The 24,978-nt window shown below is 50.5% G+C and overlaps 1 protein-coding gene across 1 annotated transcript in view; it reads left to right on the forward strand.

The window, feature by feature from the left end:
- Positions 1 to 24,582, forward strand: part of UBE2V2 (ubiquitin conjugating enzyme E2 V2) — a 287,981-nt gene extending 263,399 nt beyond the window's left edge. The window contains exon 4 of the mRNA XM_069621028.1: positions 23,678 to 24,582. Within this exon, the coding sequence (XP_069477129.1) occupies positions 23,678 to 23,824 (147 nt within the window). The 3' untranslated portion in view covers positions 23,825 to 24,582. The remainder of the gene's footprint in view (positions 1 to 23,677) is intronic.
- The last annotated feature ends 396 nt before the right edge of the window (positions 24,583 to 24,978 follow it).

Below are 24,978 nucleotides of genomic sequence, written 5' to 3' on the forward strand. Positions count from 1 at the left end.
AGCTCCACCGCTTCTTCATCCGATCAACGGGGACCCGTGTCAGATTCGTCTACGCCCCTCAAGGGTGAAGATTTCGTCGAGCCATGCTTTTGGAGGACTCCAGAAGTTTCTCAGGCCCATCTCGGACATGGCCCAGGAGAAGGTAAGCTCGACGCCCGGAAAGCTGTTCAGGGTCTGCCCTGGATGCCAGCTTCAGAATGTCTTTAAGGAGGACGAACACTCCCTTTGTCTTTACTGCCTACATGAGGACAAGACGAACGTGGAGAAGGACTGTGCGTTTTGCGGCAATATGTCAGAGCGGACCATGAAGGACTGCCATCAACGTCTCGCCAACTGGTTGGAAGGGAAGAGCCCGTCAGGCGAGAAGAAGAAGAAGTCCGAGCGGTCTTCTAAGACCTTTGAGGACGCCCCGGCGACGGGGGTCCAACACAAGGCCAAGCACCGCGGGTCCGCTGGCACCAGGAGCACCGAACGGTCGTGCTCTACGGGCGCCAGGCAGGGCGCATCCTCCCCGGCGCCATCAACCACGAGCCAAAGCTCTGGTTCAGGTAAGAGGAAGGCCGAGCACACGGCGAAGCTCCTGGAGAGACCCCGGTCGAGCTCGAAGGCCCCATCGGAGGGGGAGCGAGGCAGTGACCCTCCCCCCCAAGGAGAAGGCGGTGAGCGCACCTAAGGTGGTGAAAGCCTTAATCCATCCGGCCAAGGCCTCTATCGAGACAGTCGCGGCGGCCCTGGCTCAGCCTGTGGAGGCTACACCAGTGGTGGCGACCTCGGGGCTCAGTCTCCCTGCCACCGCGGAGGGAGTCCTCTTTTATGCCCATCGACAGGACCCCCGTGAAACCTCTGACGGAGAAGAAAAAGGGGGGGGGCAGGAGGTCGCCACAGCGTGGAAGAAGACCAGCCCGTCGTTAGGGACCCCGACGTAGGAGGAGACGATAACGTCGAGGGTGCCGACGGGGCCCCTGACCGCCCGTCGGACTCCCCTCAACCAGTGCCGCAAGACAACTCGGCAGCCATTTTGTTGGCTATATAGTCCTTATGCTCGGAGATGAGGACGAGACTGCCGTTACCACCAGCGGAGGAACCGCTCCCGACGGGGGACCCGGAGCCAGGCCCTTCTGGGAGCCCTCCCCCTAAGAGAAGGATTCATCCTCCACCTCCTTTTCAGCCATCACGCCCTGTTCAGCCCTCCTCCCCGTCTACGACTTGTGGGGATGATACGGGGACTGACACGGCCGCGACGGGTACGGACGACGAGGTTTACGAGGATCTGTCGTCACCTCCCGCCCGATGAGATTGGATCGTTTCACTCCATGATCGCCAGGGCATCCGAGCTTTTCCAGCTCTACCCGGAAGAGAAGGAGGAAGGTTTCCTTTATCAACGGCGCGAGGCCAAGAGGAAGACGGTCCTCTCTGTACCTCTACTGGACGATATTTGGGATGAGGGCCTCGCCCTCCTCAAGAACCCATACACGACGCCGGCTAGAAGGGATCGGTACGAGAAGAAGTACCGGGTCCCGGACGCGGCCCCCTTGTGCCTTCGGGCACAGCCGATCCCGGACTCGGTCGTCTCCGCAGCGGCCAGGAAGAAAGCGGGTGGGGGCGCGGCCTCTACGTCGACCTCCCCACCGGACGGCGAGGGAAAGAAATTGGATACGATGGGACGCAGAGTCATCTCGTCTGCAGCGACGACGATTAAGGCGGCCAACGCCTTGGTTATCGTAGCCCGCTACGACAGGGAGTTGTGGTACAAACTGGCCCCCCTGCTGGACTTCCTACCGGACGACAAGAGGGCGGAAGCCCTAGAGATCTTGCAGGAAGGAGAGGTGGCGTCGGACCACGCCATTACGATTGCGACGGACATCGCTGACACTGGATTTCGCCAGTTGGGCAACGGCGTGTGCTTTAGGCGGCGTGGATTGCTCAAGGCTACTGACTTCCGTCAGGACTTGCAGACCAGAGTCTTGGACATGCCGTTCGACGGAAACAACCTGTTTGGGAAAACAGTGGAAGATTCCCTTCAAGCCATCAAGGCAGACACGGTGACGGCCCGGGCTCTTGGGGTTCTCCAGCAACGGCGGCCGCCCTTTCGGAGTGACGGAGGCAAACAGGGTGCCTCCAAAGGTTCCGGCGGCAGATTTTCCACCTACCGTCAAGCGGCCCGTTCGTCGTCGCAGGAAGCTTACAGGGGACGAGGCAAGTCAGGCGGACCCCGCCGTCGTCGCCAAGGAGGACAAGGCGGCAAAGCCTCGTCGAAGCAGGACTGAACCGGCCGTGGGGTCGGGCCCCCACCGAAGCATCCCGGTGGGAGGCCGGCTGGCGAGCTTCGTCAGCGTGTGGGAGTCCATCTCCACTGACCGTTGGGTGCTGGACGCCCTGGCTCAGGGTCACGCGCTTGAGTTTCTAAAGAGGTGCCCGCGCGTCCCCCCTGTGGCCAGGAAAGAACATCACGTCCCTCAACTTCTCTTGGAGGTAAAGGCGAAGCTCAAGAAGGGCGCCATCGAGCTCGTCCCAAAGAGGCTTCGGGGCTCTGGAGTTTACTCAAGATACTTCCTCGTGAAGAAGAAGACGGCAGGATGGCGTCCCATCCTGGACCTACGACGACTGAACAAATTCATCAAGGCACAGAAGTTCTGGATGGTCACCCTCCAACACGTTCTGGGTCAGCTGGGGGAGGGCGATTTCCTGTCATCGTTGGATTTGGAGGATGCCTACTTCCATATTCCCATCCTAAAGGGACACCAAAAGTTTCTCCGGTTCGTGGTCCAAGGGCGGCACTACCAGTTCAGAGCCCTTCCCTTCGGACTGAGGTCAGCACCCAGGGTGTTCACCAAGTGCCTTGCACCAGTGGCGGCGCAGCTGCGCCGAGAGGGGATCCACGTCTACCCCTACCTGGATGACTGGCTCATCCGAGCGAAGACGAAGGAGCTCGCCGTGGACCACACGGCAAGGACCGTCCAACTTCTCACGGACCTGGGATTCTCCATAAACTACGCCAAGTCCCACCTGGTGCCCGCGCAAGACGCACTGTTTCTGGGAGCGAAGCTCGACACAGTGTCGCTTCTGGCCTCTCCGTCGAAGGAAAGAACGAGGGCCATCTTGGGCAAGGTGCAGCGGATGCTGGTTGCGGACGCGGCCAAGGTGAGGTCCATCAAGTTCCTCCTCGGTATGATGTCTTCTTCCATCTACCTCATTCCCATGTGCAGGCTCCGGATGCGCCTGTTGCAGGAGTTCCTGGACGCGCGCTGGATCCAAACGACGGGCGGCTTCGAGGAGAGGATCACACTCGACGAGAGTTTCCGCCGAGCGGTCCGGTGGTGGGGCACCCGCGCGCATCTGACGGCGGGCATGGACTTCCGGACCCCAGACCACCAGGAGACGGTGACCACGGATGCCTCCCTGGAAGGGTGGGCAGCGCACACCGAAAATCGCACGCGAGAGGCCTCTGGCTCCCGACAGAGAAGTCCCTCCATATCAACGTCCTGGAGCTCCGTGCAGTGTTCTGGGCCCTCAGGTCCTTCCTTCCGTCCCTCAATGGCAAGGTGGTGAGGATCTTCACCGACAACACCACCACCATGTTTTACATCAGGAAACAGGGCGGAACCAGGTCCCCAGCACTGTCCAAGGAAGCGCAGGACCTGTGGCATTGGGCCGTCGCCCAAAGGATGTTTCTGGTGCCGTTTCATCTGGCAGGGATAAAAAACACCATCGCCGACTCACTCAGCAGGGAGCTGCGCTCGTGCCGCGAGTGGGAACTACGGCAGGATCTAGTGGATCGCCTCTTCCGACGGTGGGGCACACTCCAGATCGACCTGTTCGCGACGGCGACGAACTCCAAGTGCCGGAGATTCGCCAGCAGGTTTCCCCAGGCGAGGAGCATGGGCGATGCTTTCTCGTTCCCCTGGGAGGGCCTGTTCCTCTACGCGTTCCCTCCTTTGCCACTGCTAATCCGGCTCGTCAACCAGCTCAAGAGGTCACGGTGCAGGATGATCCTCGTCGCACCTGCGTGGCCGAGGTAGATATGGTTCCCGGACCTTCTGGACTTGTCAACGTCCCCGCCAATCAAGCTGCCGGTGGACGCGGATCTACTCTCCAGGGAAGGAGGCGCCATCCTCCACCACGATCCGAAATCGCTGAACTTGCAGGCCTGGCTCCTGCAGCGCTAGAGTTTGGAGGATACGACATACCGGCCGACTGCAGAGAGGTTCTTGCAAAGGCCAGGGCGTCCTTGACTCTTAAATGCTACAGACACAAATGGAAGAGGTTCTCTGTCTGGTGCCACGCACAGAAGATTAACCCTCTACGGATTACGGCTCCCCAGGTACTGCCGTACCTGCTGACGCTGGCCAAAGCTGGACTGGCACACGCGTCCATCAAGATTCATCTTGCTGCGATCTCCCGATACACCAGAACCACGGGGCGGACATCCCTGTGGTCTCATCGTCTGGTGAAAGAGTTCATGAAGGGACTGTTCAGATTGTTGCCGCCGGTGAAGGCTCCGGCCCCGGCGTGGGAGCTCAACGTGGTGCTGACCAAGCTCATGGGACCTCCGTTCGAGCCTCTGCACTCGGCCCCGTTGAAGTTTCTGTCGTGGAAAACAGCGTTTCTTGTGGCCATCACCTCCGCACGACGGGTGGGAGAGATCCAGGCCCTTTCCTGCAAGGCCCCGTACTTGACTTTTCACGAAACGAGGGTAGTGCTCAGGACGCACCCCTCCTTCATGCCCAAGGTACCGTCGGACTTCCATCTCAACGAACCCTTGGTGTTGCCTGTGTTCTTCCCGTCGCCTTCGTCGCCGGCTGAGAGGACTTTGCACTCGCTGGATGTGGCTAGAGCGCTGAAGTTCTACGTGGACCGCACAAAGTGTTTTCGGAAGACGTCACAACTCTTTGTGAACTTTGGACCTGTCAATCAGGGGAAGGCTCTCTCGAAGGCTTCCATTTCCAGATGGCTCTCCGGCTGTATCATGTACTGTCATCGGTTGGCAAACCGACCGCTGCCTGGCCGTCCGAGAGCCCATTCCACCAGAGCGATCGCAGCTACCACGGCGTTCCTTTCTGGTGTGCCCCTGCTGGACATATGCAGCGCTGCTACGTGGAGGTCGACGCACACCTTCAAGAAATTCTACTGCGTTGATCGGGATTCCAGGGAGGAGTCCAGGGTCGGCCAAGCAGTGCTGCGCAACCTGTTCGCCTGAGGTGAGCCTGGTGAGGAGGTAAGATGCTTAATGTTGAGTTTGATGTAATGCTTAATGTTGAGCCTTTGCCACCTCCCGTGGTTGTGCATGTGTGTACTGCTATGTATTCTTTATTCATGAGCATGTGAATCCATGCCAGACCCCATGCTGGAGAAGGAACAAGTTACTTACCTGTAACTGTTGTTCTCCAGCATGGGTCTGGCATGGATTCACATGCGAACCCTCCCGCCTACCCCTCTGCGGCTCTTCACTTGGTCATACTGCCACTTCACGTGCTTACAAATCTGAAGATGGCTGCCAGAGGCGGTGCTTAGGTAGAGGGCAGTCATTGGCTGTGGTCAGTATGACGCAGAGACCAGTGATTGGTTATTACTACGAAAGACAGATCAGAAACGAAACTGATACTGTTTTTTTTCTTTACCGAGGATTCCCAGCCTGACGACGGGGAATATTCATGAGCATGTGAATCCATGCCAGACCCATGCTGGAGAACAACAGTTACAGGTAAGTAACTTGTTCCTTCCTCCACTCCTCCTCGTCACAGTACTTAGTTGGTTAAGACAACTTAACTCTTGTTGGATCTTTGTCTCAGTTGTTCCTATTTCTGTGGGACTGCAGAAATACATGGCAGCAGAGGGTAAAGGTTGGATAGGAGGAGTTTTATAGGAGTCGTAGATATAGTCTAATGATACCGTGTTCTCCCGAGTTTATCGTAACACCCCCAGGGGGACTTTCTGGTAGTGGCCTCACCTCCCTGGCCTCATGGGAAGGGACTCCCCCATCAGAAGCAGTGACGATACCCTGGGGTTCGTCGCACAGCCCATAGTTTGGTAAATGGGGAAAAAAGATTAAGGCTTTATTTTCAAATAATTCTCTGGCAGACAAAGACTGGAGGGGGAGGGGTTATCTGTACTTCTTCCCTCTATATGGCAGACCCCCCTAGCCAAGGTTCTCTATATGGTAGAGTATGGACAAGCAACCAAGGCTTACGCTCTCAGGAGGTGATGCAGACTGGTTCTCAAGTACAGCGAGTCCCCTAGCCCCCACAAAGGAATGTCCACACACTTATGTGCTAACACAATTCCTTTATATGAAAGTAAGGTTCAGGGATATATGCATAAATCAATAATGCACGTTGTATTCCAGTAATTGTAATATTGCAAATATCTACAATGTCTGTGGTACCACCCTTGGCTTTAGATTCCTTTTAAATGCGTAAACTGCTGACAGTTATAAGGTAGCATACACATAATTCAGTAAGGTGTATCAACATAGATCATAGGAAGGAAGGCAAGTCAGATTAAACAATGGCAGAATGCTTTCTTTGGCTACTAAGACACAATTCGGAGTGAGGATTCTCCCTACCTGGGCAACCTGTAATACAAGTATTAACAAGCCCTGTCCATTAATGTTAAATGAGTCTTGCTTACTGGTCAAAAAGTTCAACCACCCCAATGTACCTGAGATGGAAGAGTTTCTTCGACGGATCCCTCAAGGGTGGACTCCCTTTAAGGCAGGAGCTACAGGGCATCGAGATACTCTAAGAAAAGTGGAACACTGGCATCCAGACAACAGCTCCAACCTTCCCTGTGCTCTTCAATGATCGTTCGTGGAAGTCCTGGGAAGATGAGGCGTGTGGTCCACCTCGATGCAAACTATTCGGTGCCACAAAGAAGACTTGCTGATGGATGTAGGCCCGGCAGCGGGCATCGAGTGTCGGGAGTTGCTTCGGCAGTCCTTTGGCCTGTCGTTGCTGCAGCCGCAGCACATAACTCGTGATATCTTTGGCGATCTGGACCCGACCACGGGTTGGACATTGGATCTTCACTCCATCATTGTCTCGGAAACGTATTTGTCGGCAAAATGGTCGACTGTGATGGCAAGGGAACCATCTGTCAAATGTTCTTGGGCAAAGGTGGAGCTTTTGTGGATCCGGTCGTTGAGCAGCACGGGTCAAGGTGTCCCCGCTTCTGGGCGACGCGCTTCGACTGGCTTCCAGCGGTCAAGGAAATCTTCCGAACCCTGGTCACCGGCAACAGACTTCGATGGCCCCGATATCCCAGCGTTTCTCAGGATTCTCTGCGGACTCCTTCTCCAGTCGACAGCCTTTCGCGACGGTCTTCCAGGGTACCTCGATGAAGAGCAGCTTTTGCACGGTGCTCCCTCGTAGCACGGGGTGAGGTCTCCCAACGAGGTCCTCGCTCGGATCAGTCCTCGACAGACTCGATAGCTTTTAGATTTCGTCAAAGGAAATGCAGCAGTAATTCTTCTTCCAGCTGGGCTTAAAGGATGAGTTTCAACTTCAGCTTCTGAACTAATTGGTAAGTGAGAAGTCCCAGATATATGCTTCTGTCCCTCATTCACTCTGGCGGAGCCAGGCTCATTCAGCCAATCGCATAAAAAAAAGAGAAGAATCTGATAGATTGTGTCAAGATCTTTGTAAATGTTAGTTGGGTACATCAAACAAAGTCCCTCGACACGTGTTTCTCCACCATGTATTATGGGTGGTTCATCAGGAGGGTTAGTGTATTTCTTTGGGTTTGAAACCTAGAATTGATTGAGATACCACTATCTTAATGTTAGAATTAAGTACTCACAATTTTTTCTATCTTGTTGCTTGGGAGTCACATATGTGATCACTTGAGAAGAAATGGGAACACTTTCTTGTAATGTGCAATTATCTTGCACTTGTTTTGCTGAAATAAATATAAGCATGCTAAATTTTGGTCGCTTGTTAATTATCCTACTCATCAGATTTTAAAAGATGTCTTAGTCTTTTGTTTTTGTTCTTATGATGAAGGCAAAAACCAAAAGGCTTACCTAATAGGGTTTTTGAATTTCACGCTGGTTTCCCGTTGTGTAGCGTGATCCTTGCGGCATGGTAACCATCTAGGATTGAAAGTGGCAGCTATTTTGAATGGCGTGAATGACGCGATCACGTTCCTTGCGTGTGATCATGTCATTCAGCCAATCACACAGAAGGGCATTCAGGCAGGCAGGCAGCCAGCCAGCCAGCCAGCCAATCCGGCTCACTGGCATTCAGGCCATTCACTTCCACCCAGACACCCATAACAAGGAATGTGTATTGGTGCAAGCACCCAGCCTTTCAGCACACTACACTGCATTCATGTCCGTTTCATCCAGGGCCGTCTCATTCATTGTGTCACACACACACACACAGAAACCAGACACTCATAATGCATATTGGTGTCACACTCTATTCACACAGGTCCCACCCCAAGGGTGTACCCACAACATAAAGTCACTGGGAAGGCTCCAGCCAGTCTGGCCTAGACTTCCCCCACAATGCCATATATGGTTCTTCCACCCAACAGCCAGCCAGGGGATGGATCATAGTCGGGACCTCCCAGGACTTTGGGAAAACAGGGTAACGAGCACCTTATTCTTCAACTTCCATTAATGGCGGTACCAAGTGGGAAGTCCTCCTTGCGGGCTTCTTCTCGCTGCTGTATCAATGTTTACATCATGGGCACAGTCATGGTTCAAGGCCCTCAGATCAACCTCCTCCTATTTGACCGGCCCCTGCCTTCTATCATCAACTTCCTTCCTTCCTCTGCCCCGACCCATTCTACCCACTCTACTCCACCTCTCCAGAAATCTGCAGGGAACTTGCCAACCCATCTGCAGCATCTTCTGCCCCTTCTCCTTCCCAGTCCCTCTGTGAGGCACTCGCCTCACTTCACTTCCAAAACCCACGACATACTGATCAGACTTGTCACGCACTCACCCAACCCTCCTCTGTCGTCCCCCCCTTCCATTTGCCCCCCCTCCTTCAGTCCTGTCTCCCCTGAAGGAGTCGCCATAGTTGTCAACTCCAACTCCATGAAGGTATCATCCAAACAAGTTGCTCCTTGCTCCTCCAGAACCATCAAGGAAAATTACCTCTTGCCCCTGTTCTTGCTGATCTGTGCAACCACTCCTTTGCTACTGGTTCTTTTCCATCTTCCCTCAAGCACTCCCATGTGCAACCCCTCCTTTAAAAAAACTCTGCAGCCCCTTCCTGGCCAGCCAACTACGGCCCAATTTCCATCATCCCCTTCCTGGGAAAACTGCATGAGAAGCTGGCCCTCACCCAACTCAACTCATACCGAACTTGTTGGCAGTCTACATGACCACCAGTCTAGATTCCGAGCATCCAGAGGAACGGAAACTGCTCTTCTGAACACCCATGAAGAACTGCTTGCATCTCTTGACTCCAATTCTCCTGCTGTCCTCATCCTTCTTGATCTCTCTTCTGCATTTGACCCAGTGAATCATTCCATCCTCCTAAAAAGGCTCCATGAGACCCTTGCCATCTCAGAGCGGCACTGGACTGGCTTACCTCCTTCCTAACTGACCGTTCCTCCAAAATCATTCTGGGCCCTTTCTCCTCCCCTTCTTCCTCCTCTACCTGTGGCGGCCCCCAGGGCTCCATTCTTTTGCCCTGGCTCTTTAACGTATACTATTCTCTGCTGGCACGACTCATTGCCTCCTTCTCCAACTTCCAGTGCTACACTGACGATACAAAACCTTTCTTCAAACTGTCCACTGACACCCTTGCACTCCCCTTCATCCATGATTGCCACTCTGCCATCCAGGCCTGGTGCACTGCCAATGACCTTTGCCTCAATGCCAGCTAAACCGAGATTCTCCCTATTGGGTTCCCTGCACCCTGGCCTTCCTCCATGGCCCCCCACCCACTCCACTGTAGCTAGGACTCTTGGAGTCCTCTTTGACTCCTTCCTTTCCTTCATCCCTCATTCAGGACTTTGTCAAGAAGTCCCACTTTCCTTCTTAAAGGGACTCTACACTTCCTCACCTTCCCGCAGAGACTCAATTTTAACTGTGCTCTGGTTCTCTCTAGGCTAGACTACTGCAATAGCCACCTCCTTAATCTTCTTTCCTCCACCATGCAACCCCTCCAGCTAATCCAAGATGGGGCAGCAAGACTTATCCTTGTCCTCAGGCCCAGGAGCTGCATCTCTCCTGCCGTGCAAAGCCTTCGCTGGCTCCCGGTCTCAGCACAGATTAAATTCACATCCCTCTTTCATACACAAGACTATCTGGGGCCGGGGACCACTCTGATCTTCAACCCTTCCTGACCAACTACTCTCCTTCTAGACTCTGTTTCTCTGGCACCAACTCCTTGCGTGTTAAGCGCTTTGCTAAACAGAGCTGGTGGGTGATCACTTTCCTCGGCTGGCTTCCTCTCCTTTTGCGTCTTGAGCAAGACCTCCTTAAGTTCGTGCAGGGCCCTTATGTGTCCTCGTGCCTTGGACCCCCCACATCTCTCATCCCAACCGCTGTCTTCTGCTTCACTTATTTGGGCTCACTTTACCCATGGGTGGTTGCACTTACGTTCTTCACCTCTTAACACTTACCTTGAGTACTTCTCCATGAGCATCTAAGCACCTTCTCTACCCCCACCCCCCTCTGCACTTTCACCTTCTGAACACTCATAAGGCATAGTAGGTTTGTCTCCCCTTCCTTTTATTCTCATTATTTGTATGTACTATTAATGCAATAATTTTTCCTTGCTGTAATTAATTTTCTGATGCTTGTTAATCTGCTTAGATTCGCATGCTGTGCATATGGTTCGACATCCATGGTAACCACAGAGTATTGCATCTTGTCTTTGGAGGATCGAATGAAAACGTCAGCATAGGCGTGTCTGTAACGCTATTCTTATAGTGACGTGTAGTGTACCCAAAATCCCTCACGCATCGAGGTCCCTCAGATTGTTTTTTTCCGCCCAGATTACTGGTCGCCCTAATGCGGAGCTCTTACATAGAGATAGCGTTATTGTCATAATTATCAACTTTTGTCGTTATTGCCCTTAAGTCACTTCGACGTTTGATTCCTGTGCAACGACTTTGGACGCCTGTTGATCCGGCCGGCGCTGCGGTCCACGTGGCCGGGCCTTCTGGCTGGCCTGTACAGTAGGGAGCATGGGGATGGGGTTGACCTATTTTTTTACAGGTATGCCTTTCCTCTTTCACCCTCTTTGCTCACTGGGTTTTGTCATCGCTGTACCTGTCTTGCGCTATGGACAAGACCCGATTTAGATTTTGTCCCTTGTGTAGGGCCAAATATCCATGAAGAGACTAGCACCCTTGGTGCAACAACTGTCTTCCTCTCGACCATAACAAAGCGGCTTGTAGACTCCTTTGCCCCAAGACGATTAAGGAACGCCGTCTAAAGCGGTGGGAGGCCTACGGCATGTCGCAGGCCGAATGCGCTTCTCCGCCGCTGCAACCACCGAAAGTGATTGGGGGGGGGGGTGGACTAGCGATGACCAGGCCTCCGTTGCAGACACCATTAACCTAACCGCGGATATTTCTTGGTCTGCAGCGCCCATCCCCGACCCCGCTAGGCACAACGGGAGTCATGCTATTGGGAAAATACCCGGCGACAGGGGCGCACACTATGTAGACGCTGAACACACAACCCAAAGTTATGCTTCAGCCGTACCAGCGTACTATCGGCTGGATCCGCTGATTTTTATGATCGACAACCGTGGCCTGCGACTGGGCAATCTAAAGTGAAGGGCGCTAGCACTGAAAAACACATGGCTGTCGAGACGCTCCAGGACGACGCGCAGATGCCGCTTAAGGCCCAGGTGGCGACGAAATCCACTGCTCAGCCTCCGGTTGAACCGACAGATCGCCCCGAGTCCCCGAGCATCGGCGAGAGCATCGCTAGGACTGCCTCAGCAGTTAGACTGAAGGAACGGTCGAAAGAGGCGATGAAAATCAAACAGCCTAGAGACGTGCCGAAGGACGCGCCGCAGCACCCTATACCCTGCAAGGACTATATTGACAGTCCTGTACCTTGATCTAGCATGAAGGACACATCTCCTCGTCCCAGAGAGGGAGATGAGCCCTTTCCTCCCCTGGACCCATCTGGTTCGTCCTCATGGACCAGGTAGAAAGAGAAATTTGTCTCTTATTCTGAAAGGTTTGCTCCCAAGAGACTTTGGGAAAACCTTCCTTTTATACCTGTATCCAAGTTTAAGAGGACCTTGGAGGATCAACATGATGAATATACCTATGACCTCACTGATGATGATGTCCTTAAAGACTCATATGTGCAGGATGAGGATGCCCCTTTGGGGACAATTACAATGTGGATGACCAGGCACTCGACCTGGCAGATCCTATGGACAATTGGGAAGACAGCCGCCTGGTTGATGCTCAACTATGGTTGTGCCCCACGCCCACCCTAGAACCCGATGCCCTGTGCATGGATCCCCCCTCCACTCCAGTCTGCCAACCCTCCGCTGTGGACGATCAAATGGCGTTTAACGCCATCTTGAAAAAGGCGGCTGACCATTTTCATATCGCCACACAAGAGGCCTTGCTGGATTCTGATTTTGTCTAGAACATCCTCGAGGTAAAACCTTCGGCCAGCCAGGCCATCCCTTTGTTGAACTCAATCAAGAGGAGATTGGCACCATCTTTGTTGACGCCAGCTCAAACCAGGGCGGTGAACCGTAGGGTTCTGATGCTGTTTCGTCGTCCTCTGACAGACCCTGCCTACATCAAGGGCCATGCCACACCAGATTCTTAGTACTTACCACTACTAGGAAACAGACTGGTGTCCCCCGGCTACAGGAGAGGCACCACCCGTTAAAGAGTCCAAAAGACTCTATGCACTGGGGAAGAGGATCACAACTGCTGCAGATATTCTCCACAAGAATAGCCAATAACACGACGCTGCTGGCCAGCTATGCAGACGTCCAATGGAACCTGCTGCAAGAAGGTCTTAAGGAAGTACCAGAACCAATGCGGGCTAAGTTGCTTGCCATCGTATCGGAGGGCAAGCAGGTCAATCAGAATGTGCTTAAAAACACCCTAGACGCTGCTGAGACAGCGGGAAGGACCTTGGCACAGGGTACCCTGCTCAAGCGACATGCCTGGCTGAGGAGCTCTGGGTTCAAGCCAGAGACACAGGCAGCTTTAATATACAAAAACTCGTTGAGGAAACCAACTTGTTTGGCAAGGCAGTGGACGAAGCTCTGGAAACAGCCAAGAAAGAGCATGAGACACTGAAGTCCCTTCAACAGATTACCCAGAAATCCTCTCCACAGAGAGGGAGCTGCTCTCGCCGGTCCTTTCAAGGACAATCTCGTTTTCTCCAAAACCAGTATGGTGTAGGGAACAACTGGAATTCGGGACAAGTGCCTAATTCCTCCACCTCCTATCCGCCCAGAGGACAGCAATGTGGAAAGGGTAGAGGCCAAGGTTCCCACACCCAGAGGCGCTGCGGCCTTTGGTAAGAAATGACCTTCAGATCCAGGTCCCCTCCCATGCCACCCCGGTCGGGGGGCTGTATAACATCTTTCCTTACGGTATGGGAGGGGATAACTACAACCCAGTGGGTACTCAAGACGGTCGCCCACGGATACTGCATAGAATTTTGCTGACCACCTCAATTCAGACCGCCAAAATCAAGACGCCTGACTCGAACACCTACGTAACCTACTGCAAGAGGTGGAGATCCTTCTAGGAAAGGGCGCCATAGAAGTCGTCCCGATTCTACAGGTAATCGAGGGTATTTATTCAGTGTACTTCCTTGTACCCAAAAAGGATCTCACCATGCGCCTTGTGCTAGACTTGTGCCTAGCCAACAAGTTTGTCAAACCCCCAAAAGTTTTGTATGGTCGCTTTACAGGAAGTAATCCCGTTGTTCAGACAGGGCTATTACATGGCAGCACTGGACATGAAAGATGCATACTTTCATATTTCAATGTTGCGAGCGCACAGAAAAGACCACATTTGATTGATTAGTGTTGTGCCTTATGGTCGCCTACAGACCACATTTGATTGATTTGTGTTGTGCCTTATGGTCGCCTACAAGACCACATTTGATGATTTGTGTTGTGCCCTATGGTGGCCTACAGACCACATTTGATTGATTTGTGTTGTGCCTTATGGTCGCCTACAGACCACATTTGATTGATTTGTGTTGTGCCTTATGGTCGCCTACAAGACCACATTTGATTTGTGTTATGCCTTATGGTCGCCTTCAGACCACATTTGATTGATTTGTGTTGTGCCTTATGGTCGCCTACAAGACCACATTTCATTGATTTGTGTTGTGCCTATGGTCGCCAATAGACCACATTTGCAACCCCTGCTTACTAGCAGCACTGCCCACATCATGTATTGGTGCCTATCTACTCTCATCCACCTACTGTATATCTACACTAGACGTTGGACTAGTCAACCTAATCCATTTCCTAGTCAAGACACTACCTGCACACTCATGTTAACCACCACCCTCACCTCGTGGCCTATCACCATGACACCTGCTAACCCGTATTTGGATGATCCAGCACTCTGGTTACGCCACTTTGCTACCAGACCAACACCTAACCAACCTTGTACTACGGCCATTAGAAACACTAGATTGAATTCTAATACTAGCCCACCTACCTCTCCATGCTCCCACCACCCTAGCATTTTAACCAGAAACTTTAGATTAAGAGCCCGCAGCATGAAACATTCGCATACTGACCACAACCCTGCCAATTCGACCACTGACTCAGTCAAGTTAGCCCATACCCATTTGCACGACCTACCTGTACCACCTGAAAAATCTTCCCAAAAAGACAAACTCATTAAAGCAGCTTTGGTGAATGCTAGGTCTCTTCCTGCCCATGCTCTCGACATTGCTGACCTTATATCTCAAGAAAAGCTTGATCTCCTCGCAGTCACGGAAACTTGGCTTAATGCTGCCTCCGGTCCAACTCTGGCCCTTGCTATACCTAATGATTATGCTATTAGATGCGACAGAAACACCACTCAAACGAAGGGAGGTGGACTCGCCATCATATTCAGAAATACATTCGACATCAAAGTCATCCAGGACGCTCAAATCCCCTCCTTATCGGATTTGGGTCACATGCACATTATTCACGAGCCCACTCATATCAAAGGCAGAACACTGGACTGGATCACTCACCTCAATTGCTCTATTGACCTTCTATCCAATGACCCATGCATTTGGTCAGATCACCACATAATAACCTTCTCTATCAAAGCCAATACACCTCACCTGGCGCCTATCATCGCCCCAGCTACCAGCACGAGAAATAAGAAAGATATTACACCTGACAAACTCTTACCCATACTACTCCCCATCCTGAACAATATCGACTCAGAGGCTGACCCCACAGTCTCAGTGGATATCTACAACCAGGCTATACTTAAAGCACAGAACACCATTGCCCCCCTAAAATTGCGGAAACCCAAACCACAGCGTCACCTTAACACTTGGTTCACGCCGCAGCTAAGAGAATTACGCAAAGCTAAGAGAACCGCAGAGTCACATTGGAAAAAACATCCCACAGCATCCAATAAGACTGAGCTAACCCTATCCTCCTCTAGTTACAAAGAAGCCATCTTTATTGCTAAAAAGGACACATATAACAAAAGGATTACACAAGCGGAATCCAACACAAAGGAACTCTTTAAGATTTTGAAAGAACTAGAATCCCCCATTACCCCCATAGACAAATGTGTTACAGATGCACTATGGTGTAGTAATATTCAGAAGGCCTTATTAGATAAAATAGCTCGCCTACAATCTAAAATCAACGCAAAAAAATCCCTGCTACTTGCTGACCCGGACTACAAACAATTACCTAACAAATCACCTACCTTTAAGTCAACTTGTAAACCTTTCAGCTTCTCACCCCTCTCAATCTGGGAAGTAGAAAACATCATCAGGAAACTTAAACCTTCAAATTGCCAAGGTGATGCCTGCCCTGCCCCGATCATCAAAGCTGCTGCGCACGGCCTGGCACCATTCATAACCAACCTCATCAATGCCTCCTTCAAAACTGGAGTAGTGCCTGATAACCTAAAAGATGCGTGGGTCATCCCACTCCTTAAAAAACCTACTCTTGATCCAGCCAACCCGTCTAACTATAGACCAATAACAACTGTATCTTTCTTATTAAAAATACTGGATAGAGCAGCCTATTTACAAATACAGGCCTACTTAGAAACAATCGCCTAGGACTTAGGCAGTCAGGTTTCCGACCGAGACACGGTACGGAAACTGCATTAATAGATCTCACTACCCAGATCCAAATCCTGAAAGACAATGGTAAACTTGCACTCCTCTTATTGCTTGATCTGTCAGCAGCTTTTGACCTGGTCAACCATCAAACACTCTGTCACCACTTGAAAACTGCAGCACACTTCTCAGACGCAGCCACAGCCTGGATCAGTTCCTTCTTGGCGAACAGAACCATGAGGGTCTTCTCTCCCACTGATTCTGCTGAACCTTCACCAGTACCCTGCGGAGTCCCGCAAGGCTCCTGCGTGTCCCCGACACTATATAATATATTCACAAAGCCCCTCTTTGATATCCTTGACTATCTGGGTGTCACGTATACCAATTACGCGGACAACACCCAGATACTCATTCCTTTCTCGGGGAACTATGAAACAGACAGCAAAACCCTTAATGAAATCTACTCAGTAATTCAAGCATGGATGGCACATCATGGACTCTGTCTCAATGACGAAAAAACCGAGTTGATCATCCTTGGCACTCACGCCAAACTCAAAAAATCTCAATCCCGCATTTAAATCCTTCACCATAGATGGCAATCTCATCCCCGTGTCAAATAACACCAAAACCCTTGGGGTTTACATCGATGCCACCTTATCCTTCTCCAAACAAACTAATGCAGTAGCATCATCAGCCGCTTACACCTGCAAGCTGATCACTGCATGTAGGCTGTTCATCTCCTCACCCAATTGCATTACTCTTGCTAGAGCATTAGTCCTATCCAAGATAGACTATTGTAATGCCCTTTACTTAGGCACTAGCTACAAAAATATCAACAAACTGCAAGTAATTCAAAATAATGCCATCAGAGCTGCTCTCAACATCCCCAAAAAGATGCACATCTCGGAGACCAGACGCAAAATACGCTGGTTCCCAGTCAAGCACAGAATATCCCTTAAAACTCTGACCCTTACACATAAAGCCAGGGCCAACCTGGCACCAGCCTACCTCACCAACCAACTTACACCTCGCACTTCTTCAAGACCACTTAGAGCAGCACAAGCTAACACTATGTCCATACCGAGATTTAAACTTCATAACTCGGGTGGTGCTAGCTTCCCTGTACAAGCCTCAAATTATGGAACACAATACCTGCGCTTTTGCGAGCAGAACCTTCATTTAACCTATTTAAACATAACACAAAGTGTTGGCTTCACAACATGGACTCCCTAACCGCCTGATCCCAGCATGATCGACTGTCACTGGCACACTTTTGTAATTAATGTACTTCTACTAGACTATGTATATATGCATTTGCATGACTAAGTTCGTACCCACCTGTAACTGCAATGTAACGTAACCCTTATTGACTGCTTTCAATTGCAACTGTAACCAGATCTAACTTATGCACCCGTATGCCCCTGGGCCTGGCTGCGCTTTATAAATAAATAAATACAAATACCTAAGGTTCATGATGGAGGACAAACACTATCAGTTCAAAGTACTCCCCTTCGGCATTGCCTCGGCGCCAAGGGGCTTTACGAAGGTACTGGCAGTAGCGGCAGCACACCTGTGCAGACTATCCATCCCTGTTTACCCTTACCTCGACGACTGGCTCATAACAGGGGACTATTACGAAACTTGCCTAGTGAATACTCGGAAGACAATAGACCTCCTGTTCAGTCTGGGATTCTCAATCAACAAGAAGAAATCCAGCTTAGACCCCAGTCAAATCGAGCAATTTCTAGGGGCTCTAATTCAGACAAAGGCCAGCCTTGTCTTCCCCTCCAATGAGAGTGTTCAGAACATGCTTTCTCAGATCCCTCAATATGTAGCCAGTCGGGAAGTGACGGTACGCAAGGCCATGCGCTTGCTAGGTATGATGGCGTCATGCATTTACTTAGTTCCCCACGCGCGGCTGCGCATGCGTCCCATGCAAGAGTGGCCCAACAGCCAGTGGTGTCAGGCCAGCGGACAGTGGGAAGATCTGGTAGTTGTCTCGCCAGCCCTCGTTCTCTCTTTGCAGTGGTGGTCGAGGGAAAACCTCTTGAAGGGGAAAACCTTCACCACTCCTGCAGTAGAACCCACTCTCAGATGCATCTCTCTCGGGGTGGCGGGGCTCACCTGCTTCAGCAGACAGCGCATGGAGTGTGCTCCCCACAAGTAGCATCGAACCAACTGGGTAGGATAGCTCAAGGGCAGCGTGCTCGTCTTGGAAGCAAGACGACACGTAGCAACGCAGGTTTGATCCCCGGGTCCGTGCTTAGAAACCTTTGGCTATTAGGCGCGTTATAAATAACATCTCATATAAATCTGTTAGAGCTGCTAGCGGTATTCAAAGCACTGGAGGCCTTTCAGACACAGCGACAGGGAAAGACAGTCCTGGTCCTGACAGACGGCACCACAGCCATGTATTACCTAAACAAACGGGGGGGCACACACTCTCCAGGGCTATCAAAGCTGTCCCAGAACATTTGGATGTGGGCTCTCAGACACAAGACGTTCCTACTGCCACAACACGTTCCAGGAGAACTCGATCTTCTAAGACATCTCCAACGTCTTCGCAGAATGGGGCTTCCCAGAGATCGACGTGTTCGCAACTCAGGAGAACGCCTAGTGCCAAGACTACGCCTCCAGGTACCCCCAGAACCGCTCCAAGGGGAGCGGACTCTGGATACCATGGCCAGGGAAATGTCTACACTCCCGCCCCCTTGACTCCCCTACTCAACAAAATAGTGCACAAGATGCACCAGGAACCAGTTACCATGATTTTGGTGGCCCCCATGTGGGCACATCCAACCCTGGTTCGCTCATCTAATGGAAAGGTCCCACTTCTCATCCCCCCCCCCCCACTCCCCGGCAAAACCACCCTGCCTGTACAACATGTTGTCTCAGGACAGAAGGGAGCCACTACACCCATGCCCGCAAACTCAATTTAGCAACCTGGCTCCTGAGGTCCGAGTTTGGACACCTTCAACTCCCTCAGAGATGCATGGACATAATCAGGGAGGCTAGAAAACCTAACACTCGTTATTGCTATTCCAGTAAGTGGAAACGCTTTATCATCTGGTGCAAAACCAAGGGCGTCAATCCCATTGACTGCTAGCCTACCCACATTGTGTTGAACCTAACTCATTTGTTAGACTCCGGCTTGGTTTTTAATTCCCTAAAGGTTAATCTAGTTGCTCGATCAGCCTACACTACGTCACAACAGAAAGTGTCGTGCTGGAAAATACCTATTATTAAGGCTTTTATGGAAGAGGTTAAGAGAATTCACCCCCCCCCCCTCCGAATTTCCAACCCAGTTCCCAGATGGGATCTAAATGTGGTTTTGACCAGACACATGAGGTCTCCCTTTGGGCCAATGCATAAAGTAAGTCTAAAAGACTTTACTTAAAAGACTGCCTTCCTAGTGGCTATCACTTCTATCAGAAGGGTTAGCGAACTACAGGCCCTTTCAGTTCTAGAACCTTTTGTTACAGTCCTCAGTGATAAGGTGGTTCTGCGCACTCATCCCAGATTTGCACCGAAATTCATCTCGAAGTTCCATGTGAACCAATCCATCAAACTACCCACTTTCTTCCAGAAACTCACTAGCATGGCCGAAAGAAACCTACACACACTAGATGTGCGCAGGACCGTCATGTTTTACCTGGAAAGAACAAAACCACTGAGAAAGACTAACCCGTTTTTTGTTTCAGTGGCAGCTGGTAGAAAAGGGATCCTGTCTCTAAATCAGCTATCTCAAGGTGGATTGTCAATTGCATCACACTATGTTACACTCTTGATAAGAGCGAACTCGAGCCTAGAGCACACTCTACTCCGGGCACTGGGGCTTCCATAGCGTTCATTGCAAATGTTCCCCTCGAGTCCATTTGCAAAGCAGCAACCTGGAGTTCTGTACACCTTTACAAAACACTATTGCCTAGACACTCATTCTAGATCTGATTCTCAGGTGGGACAAGCAGTATTAAGACCTCTCTTCACTACTGTTCCTTCTCTTAACCCACCTCCAACTCCGGGTACTGCTTGCTAGTCTATGCACAGCATGTGATTCTAAGCAGATTAACAAGCCTCAGAAGACTTGCATTACTCACCGTAATAGCGTTTCTGATGATTGTATCTGCTTAGATTCATATCCGCCCACTCTACCTCGCCTCTCGGGGGAGGGGTGGGGGGGGAACATGGACGTATTACTACATTTCTCTCTTTATGTACTCACTCACAATAGCCTTGGGCTCCCTCATGGAAGAAAAAATACAATCGGAGGGCCCTCGGCGCGTGAGGGATTTTGGGTACACCACACGTCACGGTAGGAATAGTGTTACACGCCTATGCCGACGTCCCCTCCTTTCGGTCCCTTAAAGACTAGATGCGATACTCTGTGGTTACCACTGGATGTCGGACCATATGCACAGCATGTGAATCTACGCAGATACAATCATCAGAAATGCTATTACAGTGAGTAATGCATGTTGTCTGCATTCCCCTGTCCCCACCCTGTTTGTCCTATGGGCGCATTTAAACAGTTTTGCTAATTGTATAAGTACCAAGTAAGTGACCAATAAATAATTAAATAAATAGAAACCAAGAGGCCCCAGGGGCCATCATGCCTTCTACCAGGGATCCACTGATTCATATGGTAGGGCCTGGGTATCCCAAAATGGAGGATACTCAGAGCTCCTGTCATATCAGCATGAAGCTGCCTCCAGCCCATACCCTACTCTGTGGGCAACACGCGTGCCCAAAAATGTACATTAGGGTTTCAGGGTTGTACCTCCCCACCCATGGGTGCCATAAGGGTATTCCAAGGGTCTCTGTTTAACATGACCAAAAAGATGAAGTGCTGCACTGCCAGGGGTCCCAACTTTACTCTTGTGCAGAAAATAACACTGGACACACAAAATAAGGGAGTACAGGACAAGGACATGGAGGCCCTGTCCCTCCAATGCATTTCCAGCATCAGTCTGTCAGCATTATTCCCACTTACAAGTGATACTCGGCAGTCATGCCCGTTGACCGTGCTATTCACTCTGGTAGTCCAGCCCTTGGCACTAGACCTGTGCAGGGACAATCTGATCTCGGGAGTGGGGCGGTTGGGATGCAGTTTGATGGGGCAGTGCATAAAATCTTGTTGCTGATAACATTGTTAGAAACGTTTTCTCTCTGAATAACGACCTCGTTATTCAGGAGATTTTCAACCAGTCGGCCCACCCCCAGGTGGATCTCTTTGCCCCCGGGCACAACAAGAAGTGTCCCCAGTTCGCATCCTGGCAAGGTTGAGACCCCGGTTCTCTGGGCGATGCATTTCACCTCCAGTGGACCGGCATGAAAGCCTATGCCTTTCCGCCCACTCCCCTGATTCACAGGGTAATTTGCAAAATCAAGGAGTCTCGCCAACTCCTCATTATTCTAATAGCTCCATGGTGGCCGGCCAGGCCATGGTTTTCGGCGCTGCTCAGTCTCTCGGAGGTGCCCCCGATTCACCTCCCGACGGGCCCAGCAGACCACCTGGCTCAGCAAGGGGGGGGGGGCAGAGTCATCGACCCTGCGCCAGCGAGACTAGCCCTCACAGCGTGGTACCTGAGCAGGTAACGCTTCGCCACCTTAGCCTCTCACAGGCCAATCTGGAGATCATACAGGGCGCCAGGAGCAAAGCTACCAGGGCCTAGTACAAGAGCAAATGGACCAGACTCCAAGGGAATCGACCCCCACGCCCCCCCGGCGTGCACCCTGGATGACGTGCTCGCTTTTTCGGGGAACCTCGCTCATTCAGGCGTGCAGGTAGACACCTGCCGCACATACCTCGCAGCCATTGGGGCTTACAGGAACTCTGAGGAGGGCATTTTCTCCTCCTCCAACTCGATCGTCAAACATCTGACCGGACTCGCAAGGCTCTACCCGCCCGTCAAGAGACCACACCCAGTGTGGGACCTCAACATAGCCTTGGGCACCATGGCGCACAAACCGTTCGAGCCAATGCCGTCAGTGGACATCGGGCTGGTTACCATCAAAACGGCCTTACCTCGGCTCGTAGAGTCTGTGAAATCCAGGCGCTGGTTGCCTCTGAGCCATATACCACCTTTCACAGGGACAAGGTAGTCCTGCGGACACATCCGGCATTTCTGCTCAAGGTTCCGTCTGCTTTCCACTTGAACGAGGAAATAGTCCTTCCTACGTTTTTCCCCAATCCCAAGGACGAAGCACAGAGAGTGTTGCACTGCCTGGATTTCAGGCTTGCTCTGAAATTCTACTTGGACAGGACCAAGGGCTTCCTCAAATCGGACACCCTGTTTGTCACCTTCAGGGGCTCAAGACTGGGCTATCACGCCTCTAAGGCTTCCATATCTCGCTGGATGGTCTCTGCCATCAAAGAAGCGTATGAGGGCCACCACAAGCCGCTCCCGGCCAACATGCATGCCCACGCAGTCAGGGCCAAGGCAACAGCCATAGCATTCCTGCGCCATGTCCCTTGGTAAGTCATAAGCAGGGCGGCCACTTGGGCCTCTCCCTCGGCTTTCTGCAAGCATTACTGTTTGGATGCTGGCTCTCGATCTAATGCAGCTTTCAGACAGGCGTTCTCGGGAACCCATTTGCTTAAGGAGGGTCTCCTCTCCACCCTGGGGCTACAATCCGTTGTAATCGCCCATACAGTATGGAGAAAAGAGGATGGGACGTAAGAGTAATTATAAATTACTCACCATAGTGACTAAAGTAGTCCATAGTCCCCTTTTCTCCATATGTCCCACCAACCTCCCCCCCCCCCCTAATAATATTGGTGTCATTCGGCATTGTTGAATCTATTGTCGACGCGTCAATGGGGACTGAGGTGTGGCGCCTGATGGCGGAGTCGGGGCAGCGCATGCTCCCTGTGCCGCACCCCCGCACGCCTCTAAATTTAAAGGGGAAGGTGTTTTCTGGTGAAGAAGGTTCAGTCTCCAGTCCCTTGGAAGGGACGCTCATACAGTATGGAGGAAAGGGGACTATGGACGAAGAGTACTTTAGTCACTACGGTGAGTAACTTATAATTGCCTTCCCCATGTCTTTAACATTAGTCCCCACACCAACTGTCTGACTTGTTTGCTTGAAGTTTTTGTATCATTTAAAAGGGTTCTATATGTAACATTCTTCACCCTGCTGTTCTTCGAATTTATATTCGATCAGCTTTTCATAATAATCTACAGATGTATACTGAGAACTTGAGGCACAAACCAAGTATATGGTCTTATTCAGACATTCCTTCAATAAATGTTGTCCTGCCTGAACGAGAGGGAGCTACGTTAGCATGTCCGTTGACTGTAGTGCAAGGGGTTGTGGCTCGATGTATAGTAGCATGCACCTAACCGTCGCATTTTAGAAAAATAGATAACCAGTACACTTTTCAGTTTATTTGAATATGTTCAACTAAACCTATTCAAAGTAAGATTACTTACTGTCCATTTTCTCTTTCAATAGGTGGATTCCAGAAGCATACCAGTTTTAGCCAAGTGGCAAAATTCTTATAGCATAAAAGTTGTACTTCAAGAGCTGCGGCGTATAATGATGGCCAAAGAAAATATGAAGCTTCCGCAACCCCCAGAAGGACAATGTTACAGCAATTAATTTTAGCTGATTTGCAAACTTCTGTCTTAAAACAACGACCTTCTACTCCTATTGATGTCATCATTAATTTCACATTGTAGAGCACCCGCATATTTATAGGAACTTCAGCTGACTTTCATGAGTGCGTGGCCTGCACATTGTAACAATATCCCTTGCTGGTATACAGAAATACATATACCCATTATGTTTTCAGGCACAAAATGGAGAACAAGTGCAGCAAATTTTTCTTTCTCACCAAGGAACTTTACTTTTTTATCATGAGCCTGGAGTAGCGTAACGTTGAAATCCTGGTTTTTCGAGATGAAAGCATGATATGAAAGCCAGATTACTGGGGATAATGTATTTCACACAATTCAAAAGGAAATAAACTGCACGGCTTGCTTTATTCATCTTGTCTAGCAAATGAGCTACAGTTTATAAGTGTTCATTGTTTAAATTAGGAGGCACAGTGAATACTGTTGCTCGTGTTGTTGAATAACGTTGCCGAGAATATGGGTCGTGACTACTATTGATGTCACAAAGTTTGGTAAGGTTTGTTTTGATGACTTGTATTTATGAAATGGGGTGGGAGTGGATTTTCTGTTAAGCAGCTCCTGTGTGTTACTTGTAACAGACGATGGCAAATATTTGTTTACAGTCTTTGTTCTAATAAACCATGCATTTAAGTTTTAGTGAAACAAAAATGAAAATGGGTGTATGGCTATGTGATTCTGAGATTAAAGTTAGTCTTAAAATGTAAATAAAATGTGGAGAGCGTCCTTATGGGTATACTATTTGTTTTAATATAAGTACATTACTTAAATACCTTTGGGTGTGCATGTGCCCATACCTCATCTTATTTTATTTACTCAATATTTTTTCAATGAGAAAGTTAAGTGCTATGTTAACGTTTGAAATGCGATTCCAAACTTCGCTGATTTTAATGTACTTTGTGACTGTTTAATTTCTTCAGTTTTCTAATAGTGCAGCACACAGTTTCAGTGGCCTGCTGCTGATTGAATCGAGGCTTCAATGTATTTTAGACTGGATTACAATTTCTGATCAAATTATTCTCCTTCATAAACCGTCTTCTATTAGTCACATCATGGATTGCACTAGAATTTGTCCTGCTGCTTAGCTTCTAACCGACCTATTGTAAGAAAACATTCAAACAC

The sequence above is a fragment of the Ambystoma mexicanum genome, chromosome 5q, assembly GCF_040938575.1.
Source record: "Ambystoma mexicanum isolate Mex_15411 chromosome 5q, UKY_AmexF1_1, whole genome shotgun sequence".
Lineage (NCBI taxonomy): Eukaryota > Metazoa > Chordata > Amphibia > Caudata > Ambystomatidae > Ambystoma > Ambystoma mexicanum.